Raw genomic sequence first — 19,152 nt, 5'->3', positions numbered from 1 at the left:
GGAATATGCAGAAGATATTAAAAATAAATTTAGGGAACCGCAGAAAGAGGGGGAAGTCAAGTTTTGATACGTTAAAATGATGATAAATTTAATGAGCTGTATAAACCTGAAAAGCTCCCGTTGCTCGGTCCCTGCTCCTGCCAACCTAGCAGTTCAAAAGCACGTCAAAGTGCAAGTAGATCAATAGGTACCGCTCCGGCGGGAAGGTAAACGGCGTTTCCGTGCGCTGCTCTGGTTCGCCAGAAGTGGCTTTGTCATGCTGGCCACATGACCCGGAAGCTGTACGTCGGCTCCCTCGGCCAATAAAGCGAGATGAGCGCCGCAACTCCAGAGTCGGCCGCGACTGGACCTTTACCTTTATCTTTACTGTATCACCATAGTAGTCCACTGATGGGCTAGGCCCGTGACTTACACATCGGAACCTACACAACACAAAACACTGTTGCTGTACGTAGATTTCATTTTATTCTTTTTTTATCTTATGTATTTTGGAAATGTAAATCCAGTTATTCCCCCCCTTTAATTTTTAACCGCCCCTTGATTTTATTTTGGCGTTGTCTGTTTACTGTGGAGTTGTTTGTTGTAAAGAATGTATATTATGTGAATAAAATAATAAAGGATGATAAAGGCAAAAAAGAAAAGAAAAAGGAAAGTATTGTACTTTTAATCTTTGTATGTAACGGGGTCCTTGCCAGATATTTTCATATAGCTTCCCAATTTATTTTCCCATACAATCAATAAATCCCGATGTTATCTGTGTATAGTTTTTTTAGGGGTGAGCTATAGCTTGTTTAGCTTACAGGTATATTTTCATATACCTTCACAATTTATTTTCCCATACAATCAATGAATCCCAATGTTATTTGTGTATAGTTTTTTTAGGGGCGAGCTATAGCTTGTTTAGCTTACAGGTATATTTTCATATAGCTTCCCAATTTATTTTCCCATACAGTCAATAAATCCCGATGTTATTTGTGTATAGTTTTTTTAGGGGCGAGCTATAGCTTGTTTAGCTTACAGGTATACTTTCATATACCTTCACAATTTATTTCCCCCTACAATCAATGAATCCCAATGTTATTTGTGTATAATTTTTTTTAGGGGTGAGCTACAGCTTGTTTGGATTACACGTAAACTCGGCGCCGCAGGTCAGGATACCCAAGCATCCTTTTTTACCTGGCGATGGAAGGAACACGCGTCTCCAAAAAACGCGCGCGCGTGCGCGCCCCACTCCTTTCCGACGGCGCCGTTGCCCTTTTAAGAGCGCGCGCGTTGCAGTCGAAGAGGGAGGGTGCTTCTTCCTCGGAAGAGCCACTGAAAAAAAAAGAGGATTTTTTTTAAGGGGGGTGGGGGGGAAGAGAGAAAAGCAAAAGCAAGGAGGGAGGGAGGGTCTCTTGCAGCCCGCCCGGAGGAGCCATCACCGCCGCGGCGTCGAGCCTGGCGCGCCCGCCGCTTCCTGGAGCCGAGGAGCCTTGAAGGCGCCATGCGGCGATGCTCCCTGGGGTGGCGGCCCCGATCCTGCTTCTAGCTGCAGGTGCGGACCCCCCCTCCCTCCAGAGACGCCGGAGAGACACCCCCCCTAGCCAGCCATGTATGCCAAAGGGAAAGGCTCCGGCGTACCTTCCGACGGGCAGGCGCGAGAGAAGTGAGTTGGAAACCCCTCCTCCCTCCCTCTCCCCCCTCCCTCTCCCCCCCCCAAAAACACGACCCCACCACGACAAGACCCCTTTCTTTGGAAATCTAGAGACGCCCCCCCCCCCACCAAAAAAATAATCAGCTCAGTGCCTCTCAGCCTAAACCCTCACCACGCACACAAAAAATGAAAGCCTAAAACTTCCAAGGTGGAGTTTCTCCTCCCCAAAATACCCCCCCTTGGAAATTTGGGGGTCTTCCACCCCCATATCAGCTCCACTCACCTCCCCCCACCAGAGAAAAACCCACTCCTGAAACTTCCTCGCTTTTCAGACGGTGGAACCCCATACCAAACATCAGTTTCCAAAATATCAGTTTCCCTAAAATTTGGGCACCCCCGTCTCCCCCCCAAAATCAGCCCGGTTTTACTCACCCCCCCTTCCCCACTCCAAATGCACTCCCGAAACTTCCCAGAGGGAGTTTTATCAGGCAGCGGGACCCCCTCCCCCAAAAGACAGCCCCCCCCAAACATCAATTTCCTTTGGAGATTTGGGGAGCCCGTTTCCCAAAATCAGCCCAACTCTTCTCTGCAAACTTCCAGTGTCGAGTTTCCCAGGCGGAAGACCCCCGCCTCCATGAATCAGAAGCAGGCCTGGGGGGTGTTTCAAAAGCTGGGGGGGGTCCTGACCTGCCTCCCCACCCCTTTATTTCCCTAGCAATTCATGGGCTCTGTCAAAAGGGAAATTAGTTTTGGGGGGGCGCTATGGGTTTGTGTGTGGTTTCATGGATAGGGCCACAACAGAGAAGGGGACTTTGGAGTTGGGGGGGGCAGAGAGGGTCTGGAAGTATTTCGTGGGGGGGGAGGTGAAAAGAGGGCGTGGGGGCAGAGTGTGTGTGTCCCCCCCCAAAAAATGGATGTGCACTGGACCTTAGAGGGTGTTGTCAAGTGGAGATGACCTGCTCATAACTTGCTTTCCCCCCAAATGTTTGGCAGACCTGGTGGACAGTTCTGGGGGGTGGGGCACGCAGGAACATTTTTTGGGGGGGGCTGCATCCAGCCACATCCAGAAGCCATCCTGGGCAATTATTTATTTTTTGGGGAGAGGATGAGGCTCTGAACAAGGGCTAATGGCAAATTGATTAAAGCACAAGTCTTCGTCACCAATTCCCTGCCCCCCCCAAAAAAGGGGGAACTCTGAGCAATGGTGACGGCTAAGAATCAAGCCCCCAGCCACAGACGCAGTCTACCTGCGGCTTACCAGGCACTGAGCCGTGGATTGGCCATCCACACATACGGAGTTTAGTATCTGCGATTCGGATTAAAATGTCTGTGCGTTGCATATTTATATTGGGGTTTTTTGGGGGGGGGTGTTATAGAATTGTAAAATTGTCGCGCTGGAAGGGACCGCGGAAGTCCTCTAGCCTACTTTTTGAGAAGACATCTAAACGCAGCCCTGTTTAGGGAAGCTTTTAATGCTTGACGGACTATTGTATTTTAATATTTTGTTGGAAGCCGCCCAGAGTGGCTGGGGAAACCCAGCCAGATGGACAGGGTATAAATAAATTATTATTATTATTATTATTATTATTATTATTATTATTATTATTTATTATAACCCCTTCCAATGAAGCCACTCTCTAACCAGCTGAGCTACTATCCAGTTGTTGTTTATTTTGCTGTAACAATTTTTAGTTTCGTTTCGCTCCAGAGTTTGCCAAAATGGTTATTTTATTTTATTTTCCGGGGGAAAAGCGTATATTGTTTTTGCCCTTTATCCAAGATGCCTAGCTTTGCAGGGTTAGAAGTCCAGAACTCATTTTGTCCAGCCCAAAGCTGTCAACGTTTCCCTTTTTTAAAGGGAAATTCCCTTATTCCGAATAGGATTCCTCGCAAGAAAAGGGGAAAGTTGACCGCTATGGTCCAGCCCCCTGCAATGTGAGAATTACAGCTCGTCCCGCGTTAAGTTTTTTCTCCCACAAAGCGGCCTATAAATTTATTAAATAGGCGCTGTGGGTTAAACCACAGAGCCTAGGACTTGCCGATCAGAAGGTTGGCGGTTCGAATCCCCGCAATGACGGGGTGAGCTCCCGTTGCTCGGTCCCTGCTCCTGCCAACCTAGCAGTTTGAAAGCACATCAAAGTGCAAGTAGATAAATAGGTACCACTCTGGCAGGAAGGTAAACGGCATTTCCATGCTTCTCTGGTTCGCCAGAAGCGGCATAGTCCTGCTGGCCACATGACCTGGAAGCTGTACGCCGGCTCCCTTGGCCAGTAAAGCGAGATGAGCGCCGCAACCCCAGAGTCGGCCACGACTGGACCTAATGGTCTGGGGTCCCTTTACCTTTACCTTACTGATCATATGTGGCATTTGGAGTCTCTGCATGCCAGGTGATTTGCCCCGATCCAACAGAACCAACTCCCAACCTACAGAGCCTGGAGGGGGTAGGAGTGTCTCAGTTATACCCCCCATCACAGGGAAGTGAGTTTGTCCTCTTTCCTGGACCCACAACTCCTTCCATCGCTGACCATTGTACATGCTGGCTCATTGGGAATTCGAGGTACCCAACACCCAGAGAGGATAGCAGGCTTCCTAACATAGGAAGATCACTGGGGTAGGATCAGGCCCAAGGGGGCAGGTCCAGTCTGGTTGCCCCCATGTCCAAACAGCTGCCCCCCATAGGGGAATCGACTCTCCCCACAGAGGCGGACATTGGTAATATGCTGCCCTGAGCGAGGACAAAATATGGCACCCCCAAAAAAAATATATATACAGCTATATTCATACAGCGGGTGGCACTGTGGGTTAAACCACAGATACTAGGGCTTGCCGATCAGAAGGTCGGCGGTTCGAATCCCCACTACGGGGTGAGCTCCCGTTGCTTGGTCCCTGCTCCTGCCAACCTAGCAGTTCAAAAGCATGTCAAAGTGCAAGTAGATAAATAGGTACCACTTTGGCGGGAAGGTAAACGGCGTTTCCGTGCACTGCTCTGGTTCGCCAGAAGCGGCTTAGTCATGCTGGCCGCATGACCGGGAAGCTGTACGCCGGCTCCCTCGGCCAATAAAGCGAGATGAGCGCCGCAACCCCAGAGTCGGCCGCGACTGGTCAGGGGTCCCTTTACCTTTACCTATATTCATACAGGTACCTAATGAGAAGATTCATGAATGCACAAAAATGAATGACAGTGGTACCTTGGTTCTCAAATGCCTTGGATCTCAAACAACTTGGAACCCAAACTGGGCAAACACGGAAGGAAATGTTCCGGTTTGTGAACTTTTTTCGGAAGCCGAACGTGCTCCGTTTTGAGTGTCACGCTTCCGATTTGAGTGTTACGCTGAGGTCTTGTCTGTTTTTGCTACAGTGGTACCTCAGGTTACATACGCTTCAGGTTACAGACTCCGCTAACCCAGAAATAGTACTTCGTGTTAATAGTACTTCGTGCTTCAGGATAAGAACAGAAATCGCGCGGCAGCAGCATGAGGCCCCATTAGCTAAAGTGGTGTTTCAGGTTAAGAACAGTTTCTGGTTAAGAACGGAACCTCCGGAACGAATTAAGTAACTAACCTGAGGTACCACTGTATTTATTTTTGTGTTTTTGTTGTCGCAGCGCTTTTGCGACTGCATGGAACCCAGTTCAGCTACTGATGGATGGGTTGTGTGACTGCAGTACGTTGTTTATCGATTTCGTTTTGTGGATCAACGGTCTCGTTCAATAGTGAAATTTGCATGAAATTGCTGTTTGAGGGGTTGTTTTTAAAAGTCTGGAACCAATTAATCCGTTCTGCATTGCTTTCTGTGGGAAAGCAGCGCACCTTGGTTTTGGAATGCTTTGGTTTTGGAACAGAATTTCCGGAACGGATTAAGTCTGAGAACCAAGGGACCATTGTATTGTGAAAATAGGAAATATATGCTTGTGCTGCTGTTGCTGTTGTTGCTGTTGTTGTTGTTGTTGTTGTTATGCTAAAAGGTAAAGGTAAAGGGACCCCTGACCATTAGGTCCATTCGTGGCCGACTCTGGGGTTGCCGCGCTCATCTTGCTTTATTGGCCGAAGGAGCCAGTGTACAGCTTCCGGGTCATGTGGCCAGCAGGACTAAGTCGCTTCTGGTGAACCAGAGCAGCGCACGGAAATGCTGTTTACCTTCCCGCCAGAGTGGTACCTATTTATCTACTTGCACTTTGATGTGCTTTTGAACTGCTAGGTTGGCAGGAACAGGGACCGAGCAACGGGAGCTCACCCCATCGCGGGGATTCGAACCGCCAACCTTCTGATCGGCAAGTCCTAGGCTCTGTGGTTTAACCCACAGCTGGGAATAGGTAGAAAGGGAGCTTTGGGGAGGGGGAAGCATAATAAAATCAGAAACCATAGAATTGTAGGGGACCCTGGCGGTCATCTAGACCAACCCCCTGAAATGACCGGAAATCGAACCCACAACCTCGGTATTTTCAGCACCCTGCTCTCACCAACTGAGCTATCCAGGCCCGGCAGGCTCTTGACTGACGCCTCTTACCCCTCCAGGTTGGCGTTGTACGTTTATGAATACCTTCTACACATCGGGGCGCAGAAATCAGCACAGACCTTTCTCTCAGAGGTGAGGAGATGGGGGTCTGGAAGATGGGATGGGGGCAGAGCCATAACCTGCAAAAAAAGAAGTATCTGTTTATTTTATTTTGGGGAGACGGGGGAAGCAAATACCGTATTTTTCGCTCTATAGGATGCACTTTTCCCCCTCCAATTTTTTTTTTTTGTATTCAAAATTATAACAAGACATATTATCCAAAAACATATCATCCTTGTCTCCCCCCCCCACCATTTTTCCTCCCTCCCCTCGACTTCCCTCAGTTGCAGTCTTTGGTTTCTCTAAGAATGCTGTTTTCTGCATGTTACACAGTTGTAGAGATCCTCAAACTATTTAGCTGATTATTATCAATAAAAAGTTTGTGAATGTTTATTCAAAAGCTGCCAAGCAGTTCGCATTGTTGCGTCTTCAGATACGTTGTAAAGGGTTCCCATTCATCCTTAAAGTCACAGTTATCCGTGTCCCGTAGCTTGTATGTCAGTTTTGCCAGTTCTGCATAGTCCATCAATTTTTCTTGCCATGATTCTTTAGTTGGGGTTTCTTCGGTCTTCCAACCTTGTGCTACCAAAACTCTCACAGCCGTTGTCACATACATGAAGATGTTTTTCAACTTTTTTGGCAGGTCTTTCCCTACAATCCCCAACAAAAATGCCTCAGGTTTTTAAACAAATGTTAAATGAAACACTTTCTTCAATTCGTTGTATATCATTTCCCAAATTTTTTTAATTACCTTACAATCCCACCACATATGATAAAATGTCCCCTCCCCCCTCAAAAATTAAGGGGAAATGTGTGTGCGTCTTATGGAGCGAATGCAGGCTCCTTGGCTTCGGCGATAGCAACGCGAAGCCTCCGAAGCGCAGAGGGAGCACTCCCTTCACGCTCCGGAGTCTTCACGTTGCTTTTGCTGAAGCCTGGAGAGCGAGAGGGGTCAGTGTGCACCGACCCCTCTCGCTCTCCGGGCTTCCGGGATAGCCGCCTGAAGCCTTTGGAGCACAGCGGGAGAGCAAGACTCTCCTGGCTTCAGCGAAAGGAACCCGAAGCCTCCGGAGCGCAGCGGGAACTTGCGCTGCGCTGCGAAGGCTTCAGGGATAGCCACTGCGCTCCAGAGGCTTCGGGTTCCTTTTGCTGAAGCCGGGAGAGCACGACTCTCCTGGCTTCAGCAGAGAGGGAGAGCTGCGCAGCGCCTCTTCCGCTAAGCAGGAAGAGAAATGGAAGGGGCTCTGTTTTTCCTGCCGCTTCGCTGAAGGGGCGCTGAGCAGAGAGGGGGAGAGTTATTTTTTTTCTTGTTCTCCCCCTCTAAAACAAGGTGTGTCCTATGGTCGGGTGCGTCCTATAGAGCGAAAAAATATGGTAATTCGCTGAACGCAACACGGACTGAACGCCAACACGGACTGGCAGCAGCGGGGGGCAGGTGTCCTTCCCAGCCCATGCCTGGAGATGTTCTGCAAGCCCAGCAGCTGCTGTTACCTGTGAAGCAACGGCGCACACCCTCTAAAAACAATTTTCTAAGTCTCCTGCTCCGAGGAAAGAGCTGGGGTTTTTTAATAGCGGGCGCCAAGGAGTGACATTCTGCATGTCAAACAGGTGTTCTGCCCCCGGCGCACATCTGTGTCGTCGTCGTCCCAACCTCCGGGGCATCCTTCCCTTTGCATTCTCCCCTAGAAGCTTCCCCCACTTGGGGTACCAAACCACTTTCCCTCCAGCCTGTCTTAATTGAGTTGTGGGGTGTGTTTTTTTGGGCCAGATCCGGTGGGAAAAAAACATCACGCTCGGGGAACCGCCCGGATTTCTGCACGCCTGGTGGTGGTAAGTACGTTTTACGTCCTTTTCAAAAGGGTGGGGTGTGAGCCTGGAGCTGTCCAGGGAGGGGTGGGTGGGTGCGCGCACGTGTGTGACCACTCTAAGGTAGACTGTCTCTGTCCATGGAGGCTCCATTTAGGAATCGACAACATCTTAAAAAGCAGCAATTAATGAGGGTGAAAGAGGAGAGCGCAAAATATGGTCTGAAGCTCAACATCAAAAAAACAAAGATCATGGCCACTGGTCCCATCACCTCCTGGCAAATAGAAGGGGGAGAAATGGAGGCAGTGAGAGATTTGACTTTCTTGGGCTCCATGATCACTGCAGATGGTGACAGCAGCCACGGATTAAAAGACGCCTGCTTCTTGACAAACCTAGACAGCATCTTAAAAAGCAGAGGCATCACCTTGCCAACAAAGGTCTGTATAGTAAAAGCTATGGTTTTCCCAGTAGTGATGTATGGAAGTGAGAGCTGGACCATAAAGAAGGCTGATCGCCGAAGAATGGATGCTTTTGAATTCTGGTGCTGGAGGAGACTCTTGAGAGTCCCATGGACTGCAAGGAGACCCAACCTCTCCATTCTGAAGGAAACCAGCCCTGAGTGCTCACTGGAAGGACAGACCCTGAAGCTGAGGCTCCAGTTCTTTGGCCACCTCATGAGAAGAGAAGACTCCCTGGAAAAGACCCTGATGCTGGGAAAGATGGAGGGCACAAGGAGAAGGGGAGAACAGAGGATGAGATGGTGGGACAGTGTTCTGGAAGCTACCAGCATGAGTTTGACCAAACTGCAGGAGGCAGTGGAAGACAGGAGGGCCTGGCGTGCTCTGGTCCAGGGGGTCACGAAGAGTCGGACACGACTAAACGACTAAACAACAACAACAAAATTGTTCCAAGAGACCACGCTGTGGACTAGAAACTTAAACAGGCTTGCTCTTTTTTTCTTTGAAATCAGAGGTCTTCACAGCATGGGGAGCCTGGCTTCCTGACCCTGGATGTACCACGATCGAGCGTTTCTGCCTAATCATTTTTTTGCCACAAGTCATCGCGGACCTAGGAAGTGTTTTATATGGTGGGAATCCCAAACTCACACCAACGTCGGGTTTTCAAACCTCTAGTGATGAAGAGTTCTGCGTTACTGCAAAGCTTGCATGCTATTTCATGAGATTTTGGGAGTCAGCCTAAAATAAGGTTTCGAGGGAGGGCATTGGGGGGGGGAGGCATGGTTGACATGGGTTCGAGTGTGACCTTGGGCCAAAGATTCCTGCGTTATGGCGGCGGGGGTTGGACTGGATGACCCTTGGGGTCCCTTCCAACTCAGTTTTGCTAATAATTTGCTATCGACCAATATGTAGTCTGTTGTGCCCTTCTTACAAATCTAGGGTTCTAGGGTTGGGCAAAATCGTGATGGGGATTTCTAGCTGACATTCTCCCTCTGCTATTGGGGGCAGCGATGCCTCGGAGAACAAAATGGGGAGGGTCCTGTTGGGGAGGACATATGGTCGGCCACTGAATGGGCCCCCTTTGGCCTGACCCAGCCACTGGCTTCTTAGTTTCTTTGTTGTTGTTTAGTCGTTTAGTCGTGTCCGCCTCTTTGTGACCCCCTGGACCAGAGGACGCCAGGCCCTCCTGTCTTCCACTGCCTCCCGCAGTTTGGTCAAACTCATGCTGGTAGCTTTGAGAACACTGTCGTCCCCTTCTCCTTGTGCCCTCCATCTTTCCCAACATCAGGGTCTTTTCCAGGGAGTCTTCTCTTCTCATGAGGTGGCCAAAGTCTTGGAGCCTCAGCTTCAGGATCTGTCCTTCCAGTGAGCACTCAGGGCTGATTTCCTTCAGAATGGAGAGGTTTGATCTTCTTGCAGTCCATGGGACTCTCAAGAGTCTCCTCCAGCACCAGAATTCAAAAGCATCCATTCTTCGGCGATCAGCCTTCTTTATGGCCCAGCTCTCACTTCCATATATCACTACTGGGAAAACCATGGCTTTAACTATACGGACCTTTGTTGGTAAGGTGATGTCTCTGCTTTTTAAGATGCTGTCTAGGTTTGTCATTGCTTTTCTCCCAAGAAGCAGGCGTCTTTTAATTTCGTGGCTGCTGTCACCATCTGCAGTGATCATGGAGCCCAAGAAAGTAAAATCTCTCCCTGCCTCCATTTCTTCCCCTTCTATTTGCCAGGAGGTGATGGGCCCAGTGGCCATGATCTTCGTTTTTTTGATGTTGAGCTTCAGACCATATTTTGCGCTCTCCTCTTTCACCCTCATCAAAAAGTTCTTTAATTCCTCCTCACTTTCTGCCATCAAGGTTGTGTCATCTGCATATCTGAGGTTGTTGATATTTCTTCCGGCAATCTTAATTCCGGCTAGGGATTCATCCAGACCAGCCTTTCTCATGATGAATTCTAATAAAAGATGGCTAATCAGTTTCAATAATATTTATTTCTTGGATTACATTTGCTGTCCACCTTCAGGGTCCTCTACCCATTCCCCATGTTATCTTAACGACAACCTTTCAAGGTAGGTTGGGCTGAGAGTGAGTCGCTGGGTGCCCCAGCATCACCTAACGGGAGCATCGTGGTCCATTGCAGCGGGATTTGAACCCTGAACCCTCCCAGATCCTGGCCCGACACTCTGACCCCTCCACCAACGCCAACCTGGAAATAATTAACTTGTTGGCGCTTCTATACTAAATTTTGCACTGCCCGTCGAGGCGATGCCTGTATCAGGGGGGTTGAGCTAGATGTCCGCTGGGGGACCCATCTCTCTCTGCAATTATGTGATTCTATTTTTTTTTTTAAAGATATTTATTGAGAAAATTTTTTGAATATAAGAAAAAATAAAAAATAAACATACAAAATAATAAGCAGTTAAAAACACACATTAATTTTCAATAACATAGCTTCCATACCCTTATTTCCTCCGACCTCCTCATACTTCCCTTCTTTGTATTCCATTTCAGTTTGTTAGTTCAGCAAATCCTTACCATTAAACTTTTACCCATTTATAATCCTTTTTTCATATCTCCTGAAGCATTACAGCTGGAAACCGCTTAGTTTCTATCCAACATCTTTCTAACATTCACTAATTTTACAATATTTCTTTAAGTAGTCTTAAAATTTCTTCCAGTCTTCTTTCACCGACTCTTCTCCCTGGTCTCGGATTCTGCCAGTCATCTCAGCCAATTCCATGAAGTCGATCACCTTCATCTGCCATGCAATTATGTGATTCTAGGCAGTTGTGAGGTTCCTGGTGACCTGCGGATTTAAAAATAAATAATAATAATAATAATAAATTTTATTTATACCCCGCCCTCCACAGCCAAGACCGGGCTCCGGGCGGCTAACACCAGGTATCAAAACAATTGATTAAAATACAACTTAAAAACGAGATTAAAACACAACATTAAAGTGCAGCCTCATTTCAGGGGGCAGAAATCTTTAAAAGAGCTTGGCGTTGGGAAGTATATTAAATTGGAACCCAGAAATTTGGGGTGCCCTCCAAACTTGTGCCAAAGGTTTTGTACCGGGAGGGGGGGGCTTGTTTTGTATAGCCCCCCCATACAACCCGTGTGATCGATTCATCAAACCGGGGTTTGCCGTTAACACCCGAAAACCCAAGGTAAAAAACGAGTTCAAAACTTCGGCACAAGTTTTTTTTTTGCGGGGGGGGGGGAGATCCCAGATTTTTTGGGGGGGGTTCCTATTTAATAAAGCCAAGTATAGTTCCTCCCCCCCTTTCCCTTGGCTTCTGGCTTCAGGCAGAACTGGAACACATTCAAAACCTCCTCTCTCTCCCTCCGCTTCCTCGTTCTCCCCCCCCCCCCCAAAAAAAACCCCGGAAATATCCCCTCCCTGCACTCTATAGAGCCTGGCTGCTTGTTTCTCCACACATGGATATAATTTGGAACGGAGGAAAAAAACTGCCTCATTTTTCGGTGGGGGGGGGCGCAGAGGAGAGTTGAGGGGCTGAGACCTCAACTGATAAACGCGTACCCTTTTTGTCTCCCCCCAAATTTCTCCTTCAAATGGCGCCACAATTTTTTTTTCTGGTGGGGGGAGATGAATGGGGTTTGCTCGGAATAGCATGCATCTATTTTATTTTTTGTGTGTGGAATCCTTCCTGGCAGCCCCCCAACGCTCTAGTCAAGGGTCAAATATTTCCTTGCTTTCTCATTCTCTCCATCGTTTCTCCTGTGTCTCTGCCCCCCCCCCCATTCTTTTTTTCTCTCGGTTTCTTTTTATCAGTGGCTACTCGCCACAATAGGACGCGGGTGGCGCTGCGGGTAAAACCTCAGCGCCTAGGACTTGCCGATCACATGGCCGGCGGTTCGAATCCCCACAGCGGGGTGCGCTCCCGTCGTTCGGTCCCAGCGCCTGCCAACCTAGCAGTTCGAAAGCACCTCCGGGTGCAAGTAGATAAATAGGGACCGCTTACCAGCGGGAAGGTAAACGGCGTTCCGTGTGCTGCGCTGGCTCGCCAGATGCAGCTTGTCACGCTGGCCACGTGACCCGGAAGTGTCTGCGGACAGCGCTGGCTCCCGGCCTATAGAGTGAGATGAGCGCACAACCCTAGAGTCTGGCAAGACTGGCCCGTACGGGCAGGGGTACCTTTACCTTTACCTTACTCGCCACAATGGCTTTGCTCCCCCTTCCTCAGCCAGGGGCAGCATGGGTTCTTCAATGAACACCAACGCCAAGCTGGGAGAGCCGTTTGCGCTGCGTGACGACAGCCTTACGTTTCTATTTCTATAGCAAGATGCATATAGCACATTTTATATATATACAGTGGTACCTCGGGTTAAGTACTTAATTCGTTCCGGAGGTCCGTACTTAACCTGAAACTGTACCTAACCTGAAGCCCCACTTTAGCTAATGGGGCCTCCCGCTGCCGCTGCGCCGCCGGAGCACGATTTCTGTTCTTGTCCTGGAGCAAAGTTCTTAACCTGAAGCACTATTTCTGGCTTAGTGTGGTGTGTAACCTGAAGCGTATGTAACCTGAAGCGTATGTATCCCAGGGTACCACTGTATACATACAGTGTACACACACACACACACACACACACACAGTAGTACCTCAGGTTACATATGCTTCAGGTTACATACGCTTCAGGTTACACACTCTGCTAACCCAGAAATAGTGCTTCAGGTTAAGAACTTTGCTCCAGGACGAGAACAGACATCGTGCTCCGGCGGTGCGGCAGCAGCAGGAGGCCCCATTAGCTAAAGTGGTGCTTCAGGTTAAGAACAGTTTCAGGTTAAGAACAGACCTCCAGAACGAATTAAGTACTTAACCCGAGGTACCAATGTATACACACACACACACACACACACACACAGTGTAGACACTCGGGTTCGCAACCCGCAGTGTTTGCAACCTGCAGCGCTGCGCGTGCGCGCGCACAGGTCATGATTCGGACCTTCTGCGCATGTGCATCTTCTATGAACGCCAACGCAGAGCGGGGAGAGCCGTTTGAGCTGCCGTATGGCAGCGTGACGACAGCCTTGTGTTTCTATTTCTATAGCAAGATACGCACACACACACATATATACACACACACACAAGACACTTGGGTTCGTAACCCACAGCGCCGTGCATGTGCACGCGTGGGTCGTGATTCAGACCTTCTGCGCATTCGCAAAGTGCGATTTAGCGCTTCTGCGCATTCGCACGCACCGAAACCTGCAGCCAGTTGGAAGCCCCGTTAGAACGTTCGGCTTCCAGAAATAGTTCGCAAACCGGAACAGTCACTTCCGGGTTGGTGGCGTTCGGGAGCCAAAACGTTCGGGAACTAAATAAAAAAATTCCTTCCAGTAGCACCTTAAAGACCAGCTATTTAGTTCTTGGTATGAGCTTTCGTGTGCATGCACACTTCTTCAGATACACTGGAACAGAAGTTGCCAGATCCTTCTATATAGTGAGAAGGTGGGGAGGGGTATTACTCAGAAGGGTGGTGGGAATGGGAGATTGGCAGGTAGCTGAGATGAGCCTGTTGACGACTCTTAACGACTGCAATAGGTCTTACAGGAAAAGGCAAGGGGTGAGAAGGTGAGAAATGGCTTAGTCATGTATAATGAGATAAGAATCCAATGTCTCTGTTCAGACCAGGTCTCTCCGTGGTTTTAAGTTTGGTAATGAGTTGCAATTCAGCAGCTTCTCTTTCCAGTCTATTTCTGAAATTCCTTTGTAGTAAAACAGCTACTTTGAGATCTTGTATAGAATGTCCTGGGAACTAAGCTGTTCGAAAACCAAGGTACGGCTGTAAACAGCTAACTAACACATCACTCCAAAATAAATTATTTAATTTGGTTTGTGTCTCTCTCCCCCCCCCCTCCCCGGATGACCCACAAACAAGCCGGTCCCTTTTCCATTTGTAGAATCATCGAGTCCCATCTCCCAGTTCCCCAAATATTCTTGCTCCCAGTGGATTACCCCCTATATACGTCCAGAGTCCATTTCAGGGGCCTAATCCGGCCTGCCAGTCGATTTAATCCGGTCCCTGTGGCAGTATATGTCCTGGGGTAAAATCCTAAAAAAAACACTCAACAACAACTTTGGGGTAAAATAGTGAAAAAAGCTCAAAAACCTTAATCCTAAAAAAAGCTCAGCAGCTGTGGTCGGCCCTCACTTCATCAAATTTGGCCCTCTTTGAAAAAAGTTTGCCCTATACGCTGTGTATTTGCATTCCCTCAGCCACCTCTAGATAAGATCACACTAAATCAATTGTTTCCCCCCAGTAAAAATAAAAATTCATTATCCCAGAAAGTTTGGTGGACATTGGGAAAGGGTGGGGTTTTCTGTGCCCCATGAGCTCAGCCCTAGTTGGTCCTCAGGGTCCCTTCCAATTCTATGGGTCGCTGAAACCACCTGCAGGAGCGTCATTCGGTGTTCCCCGAGTTAGCGAAGCCCATTCGACCTTGTCCGGCGGAACTCTCTGCCACTAGAGTTGCAGCAGGGGGGCTTCCTGTTTTAACCTCCAGGTGACGCCATCCGAAAACTTGTCTATTCTGGTGGGTCTGTGCGGGCAATTAAGGCAATGTCGTCATTAAGATTAAGGTTAATTAAGATTAATTAATTAATTAAGATTGATGTCTGGGTTTTTTTTTTAAAAAAGGAAACCTTATAAGAAGTTTTTCTTTTAAACGGGGTGGATTTAAATCACTAGTCAGTGATATTTGATTTAAATCATATATATTTTTGCAGAAAGACTCATTCTTGCTGGTATAATCTTAATATTTACAACCAGAGGGAGGTTTCATTTTTGGAATAGTAAATTTTCAGAGTAGTTCTGACAGTTATATAAAAAATGACTGATTTGGTTATACTATTAGGAATACATAGACAGATAATCATGAAATTACCGTGAGTTTTAATAAGTGAACTGTTTACATTTGGGCAACTTTTCTGCTGTACTTCATTGGAAGGAGAAAAATAATAACAATTTAAACAATTTATTTTGCTAAAGCAGCAACATAATAGCATATGTATCCATGCTAAAACTCAGTCTAAGGTGTGTGTTTTTTTTTTTTTTTAAAAAGGTGAACCACATCAGTTAATAGAGTTTTAGCACACATGAAAAACTTAAAACAGATCCTTGTTTCCTAATGTAACTTAAATAGAAAATATTTAGAAAGATGTTTCCTCCAAAAGGATTTTATTTTAAAAATCCAATTTAAATCAAAATAATCAATTTATTTTTTTATAAAATCATCAATTTTTTATGCACCCTGCTTTTAAAGGTATTTCGTGTTAGAAGGTATATAAAGCAGTTATAGCAACCACTTCGGCCCTTCGCTGGATGGGCAAATTAGTCTTGATCTGGTCTAGGACAGAGCTACGTATCTTAATTCTGCCCCCCGTCACTCCGCAGTGTCTTCTGGGACCTCTACTGCGCTGCACCTGACCGGAGGGAGACGTGCGAGCACTCGAGCGAAGCCAAGACCTTCCACGATTACGTGAGTACGCACGTTTGCCGTCTCAAAGGCGTGGCATGCGAGGAAGGCGCGAGGAGGAGGGACGAGGAAAGGAGAAGAAAAAAGCAAGGCCAGGGACCGATTTTTCTTGCTATAACGTTCAGCAGGGAGCAGTTTTTGGGAGGTGTGTGTCTAACCCCCAATAATAATAAACTATTTTGTCAATTGAGAACCTCCCAGATGTATTTGGCTACAACTCCTCGTCTGGCGCTCCCTAAAACATCGGCTGGTCGCCAAGTTTGCAAATACTCCACAGCTATAGAGACCTAGCAGACATTTTTCTGTTTTTACATTCCAAGCGCCTCCTATTTTGCCAAGGCCTGTGCAGGCGATTAAGAAGAGACCCTTCCACAACGGTTAATTAGCATTCCTTTTTAATTTTCTCACCGTTTTTAATTTTATTTATGTATTTGTTGTTGTTCTATTTCGCTGCTGTAAACCCCCCAAAATATAAAATCGGATGATTATAAAACCACAGGGTGGGGGGGGTAGGGGATTTGAAAGACTGTTTTAAAATCGGGGGAGGAAATGTGTCCGCCTCGAAAACTAACAACGAGGAAAGACACATTGACAGGGAAAATTAAAATTGCCTGTAATTGGGGGTGTGGGGTGTGGAGCGAAGGATAGGTAGAAAAGAATTCAGCGTTCTTTGGTCGACTCTCTCTGTTTTCCGAGAACGAGTTCTGTGCGGCTGCTTCTGTAGGTGGCTGGCATCTCTACACCTCTCGCTGAGCATCCTTCCCTGCCGGTTTCCATGGAAACCGCATCCTCTCTGGACCACCTTTCCTCCAGCACACACACACGCACAGACCCACAGCCCCCCGGCTCTGCCTGCCTCCCCCCTTCTCTCTATCTCTCTCTCTCTTTGCTGGAGGGCCAGCGAGACTTAAGATGTTGGGTAGAATCGTAGCCTCAGAAGGGACACCCGGCGGTCATCTAGTCCAACCCGCGACAACGCAAGAAGATGCAGCTGATGGATCCAGCCACTGGGCCAGCCAGACGCCCGTGGGAAACCAGGGAGTAGGATCTGAGTGCGAGCGCAACTCTCCGTTCCTGGAGAATCCCAGCAACTGGGATTCAGAAGTGCTGCTTCCTCCAGTTCTAGAATAGGGGGCATAGCCATTCTGGCTACTTACCCATCAATAGCCCTCTCCCCCTTCCTTGAATCTGTACAGTCCTCGTTTGAAGGCATCCAAATTCATGGCCATCGCTGCCTCAAGTGGCAGGGAGTTCCATAGTTTAACTCTGTGACGCCTAAAGAAGTCTGGCCGCTCAGGGCATGCGGAGCATTGGATTCATCATCATCATCATCATCATCATAATTTATTATTTGTACCCTGCCCATCTGGCTGGGCTTTCCCAGCCATTCTGGGCTGCTGCCAACAAAGATTAAAAATACATTAAAATGTCACACATTAAAAACTTCCCTAAACAGGGCTCCCTTCAGAGGTCTTCTAAACGTCAAGTAGTTGTTTATCTCTTTGACATCTGATGGGAGGGCGTTCCACAGGGAGGGCGCCACCACCGAGAAGGCCCTCTGCCTGGTTCCCTGTAGCTTTGCTTCTCGCAATGAGGGAACCGCCAGAAGGCCCTTGGAGCTGGACCTCAGTGTCTGGGATGTACGATGGGGGTGGAGACGCTCCTTCGGGGATACTGGGCCGTTTAGGGCTTTAAAGGTCAACACCAACACTTTGAATTGTGCTCAGAAACGTACTGGGAGCCAATGTAGGTCTTTCAAGACCGGTGTTATATGGTCTCAGCAGCCGCTCCCAGTCCCCAGTCTCGCTGCCGCATTCTGGATTAATTGCAGTTTCTGGGTCACCTTCAAAGGTAGCCCCACGTAGAGCGCATTGCAGTAGTCCAAGAGAGAGATAACCAGAGCATGCACCACTCTGGCAAGACACTCTGCGGGCAGGGAGGGTCTCATCCTGCATACCAGACGGAGCTGATAAACAGCTGCCCTGGCCACAGAATTGACCTGCACCTCCATGGACAGCTGTGAGTCCAAAATGACTTGTGACACCTCAGTCTGTGGGCAGGGTGGGTCGCACCCAGCGTATCAGGGGTGCAATTTGAAATGAGGGGGGTGATCAAGTTTCTCAGCCCGCTACTCAACTCTGCACCCCAACAGAGAGTCTGGATAGTGGTTCTTGCCGGAGGGGGTGGGATTAAATCTTGCAACCGTAGTTTCCAGTGGTTCCCCATATCTTCAGCGGGGTACAGGAGTGTTGTGCGGGTGGGGCAGATGGAAAAAGGGGTCCTGAGTCCTCTCTGAGCGCGCCGGAGGAAATGGAACGGGATCCGGGTTGCGATGGGTCTGCCTTGATTGTTTCGTGTGGCTGCAGCGCCCGCCCTTTGGAACTCTCTGCCTCTTGAAATCCGGCAGGCGACATTACGGTCCTCCTTTTGGTGCCTGCTAAAAGCATTCTTAGGGATGGGGTGGCGCTGTGGGTTAAACCACAGAGCCTAGGACTTGCCCATCAGAAGGTCGGCGGTTTGAATCCCCATGACGCGGTGAGCTCCCGTTGCTCAGTCCCTGCTGCTGCCCACCTAGCAGTTCGAAAGCACGCCAAAGTGCAAGTAGATAAATAGGTACCTCTCCGGCAGGAAGGTAAACGGCGTTTCCGTGCACTGCTCTCGTTCGCCAGAAGCGGCTTAGTCCTGCTGGCCACATGACCCGGAAGCTGTACGCCGGCTCCCTCGGCCAATAAAGCGAGATGAGTGCCGCAACCCCAGAGTCGGCCACAACTGGACCTAACGGTCAGGGGTCCCTTTGCCTTTACCTTTAAAAGCATTCTTGTTCAGACAGGCTTGGAAAACTCTGTGCAAGTTCTAATGTGCTTTTGTAGTCTACTACTGTTATTTCAACTTTTTTTTAAAGCCTCAATTTGCTGCTGTTGATTTTTCCTGGGCACAATTGTATTGTTTTATTCTTTTTTTTATTTTGTCAACTGTTTTCAGGCTGTTTTGTTTGTGTGTGTGTGTTTTTGCACACACGGGCAGTGTATATGTTTGCGAAATAAATAAATACAGTGGTACCTCAGGTTACAGACACTTCAGGTTACAGACTCCGCTAACCCAGAAATAGTGCTTCAGGTTAAGAACTTTGCTTCAGGATTAGAACAGAAATTGTGCTCCGGCAACAGCGGGAGGCCCCATTAGCTAAAGTGGTGCTTC

General features: G+C 48.3%; 1 protein-coding gene across 1 annotated transcript in view; it reads left to right on the top strand.

Moving 5' to 3' along the window:
- The first annotated feature begins 1,339 nt into the window (after positions 1-1,339).
- SSBP4 (single stranded DNA binding protein 4) overlaps positions 1,340-19,152 on the top strand; it is a 40,341-nt gene continuing 22,528 nt past the window's right edge. The window contains exons 1-4 of the mRNA XM_083483982.1: positions 1,340-1,645; positions 6,148-6,220; positions 7,956-8,017; positions 15,873-15,957. Coding sequence (XP_083340108.1) covers positions 1,590-1,645; positions 6,148-6,220; positions 7,956-8,017; positions 15,873-15,957 — 276 coding nt within the window. The 5' untranslated portion in view covers positions 1,340-1,589. The remainder of the gene's footprint in view (positions 1,646-6,147; positions 6,221-7,955; positions 8,018-15,872; positions 15,958-19,152) is intronic.

Source organism: Podarcis liolepis (genome assembly GCF_965112155.1).
Source record: "Podarcis liolepis genome assembly, chromosome: 18".
NCBI lineage: Eukaryota > Metazoa > Chordata > Lepidosauria > Squamata > Lacertidae > Podarcis > Podarcis liolepis.
This window is presented reverse-complemented; position numbering and strand designations above follow the sequence as displayed.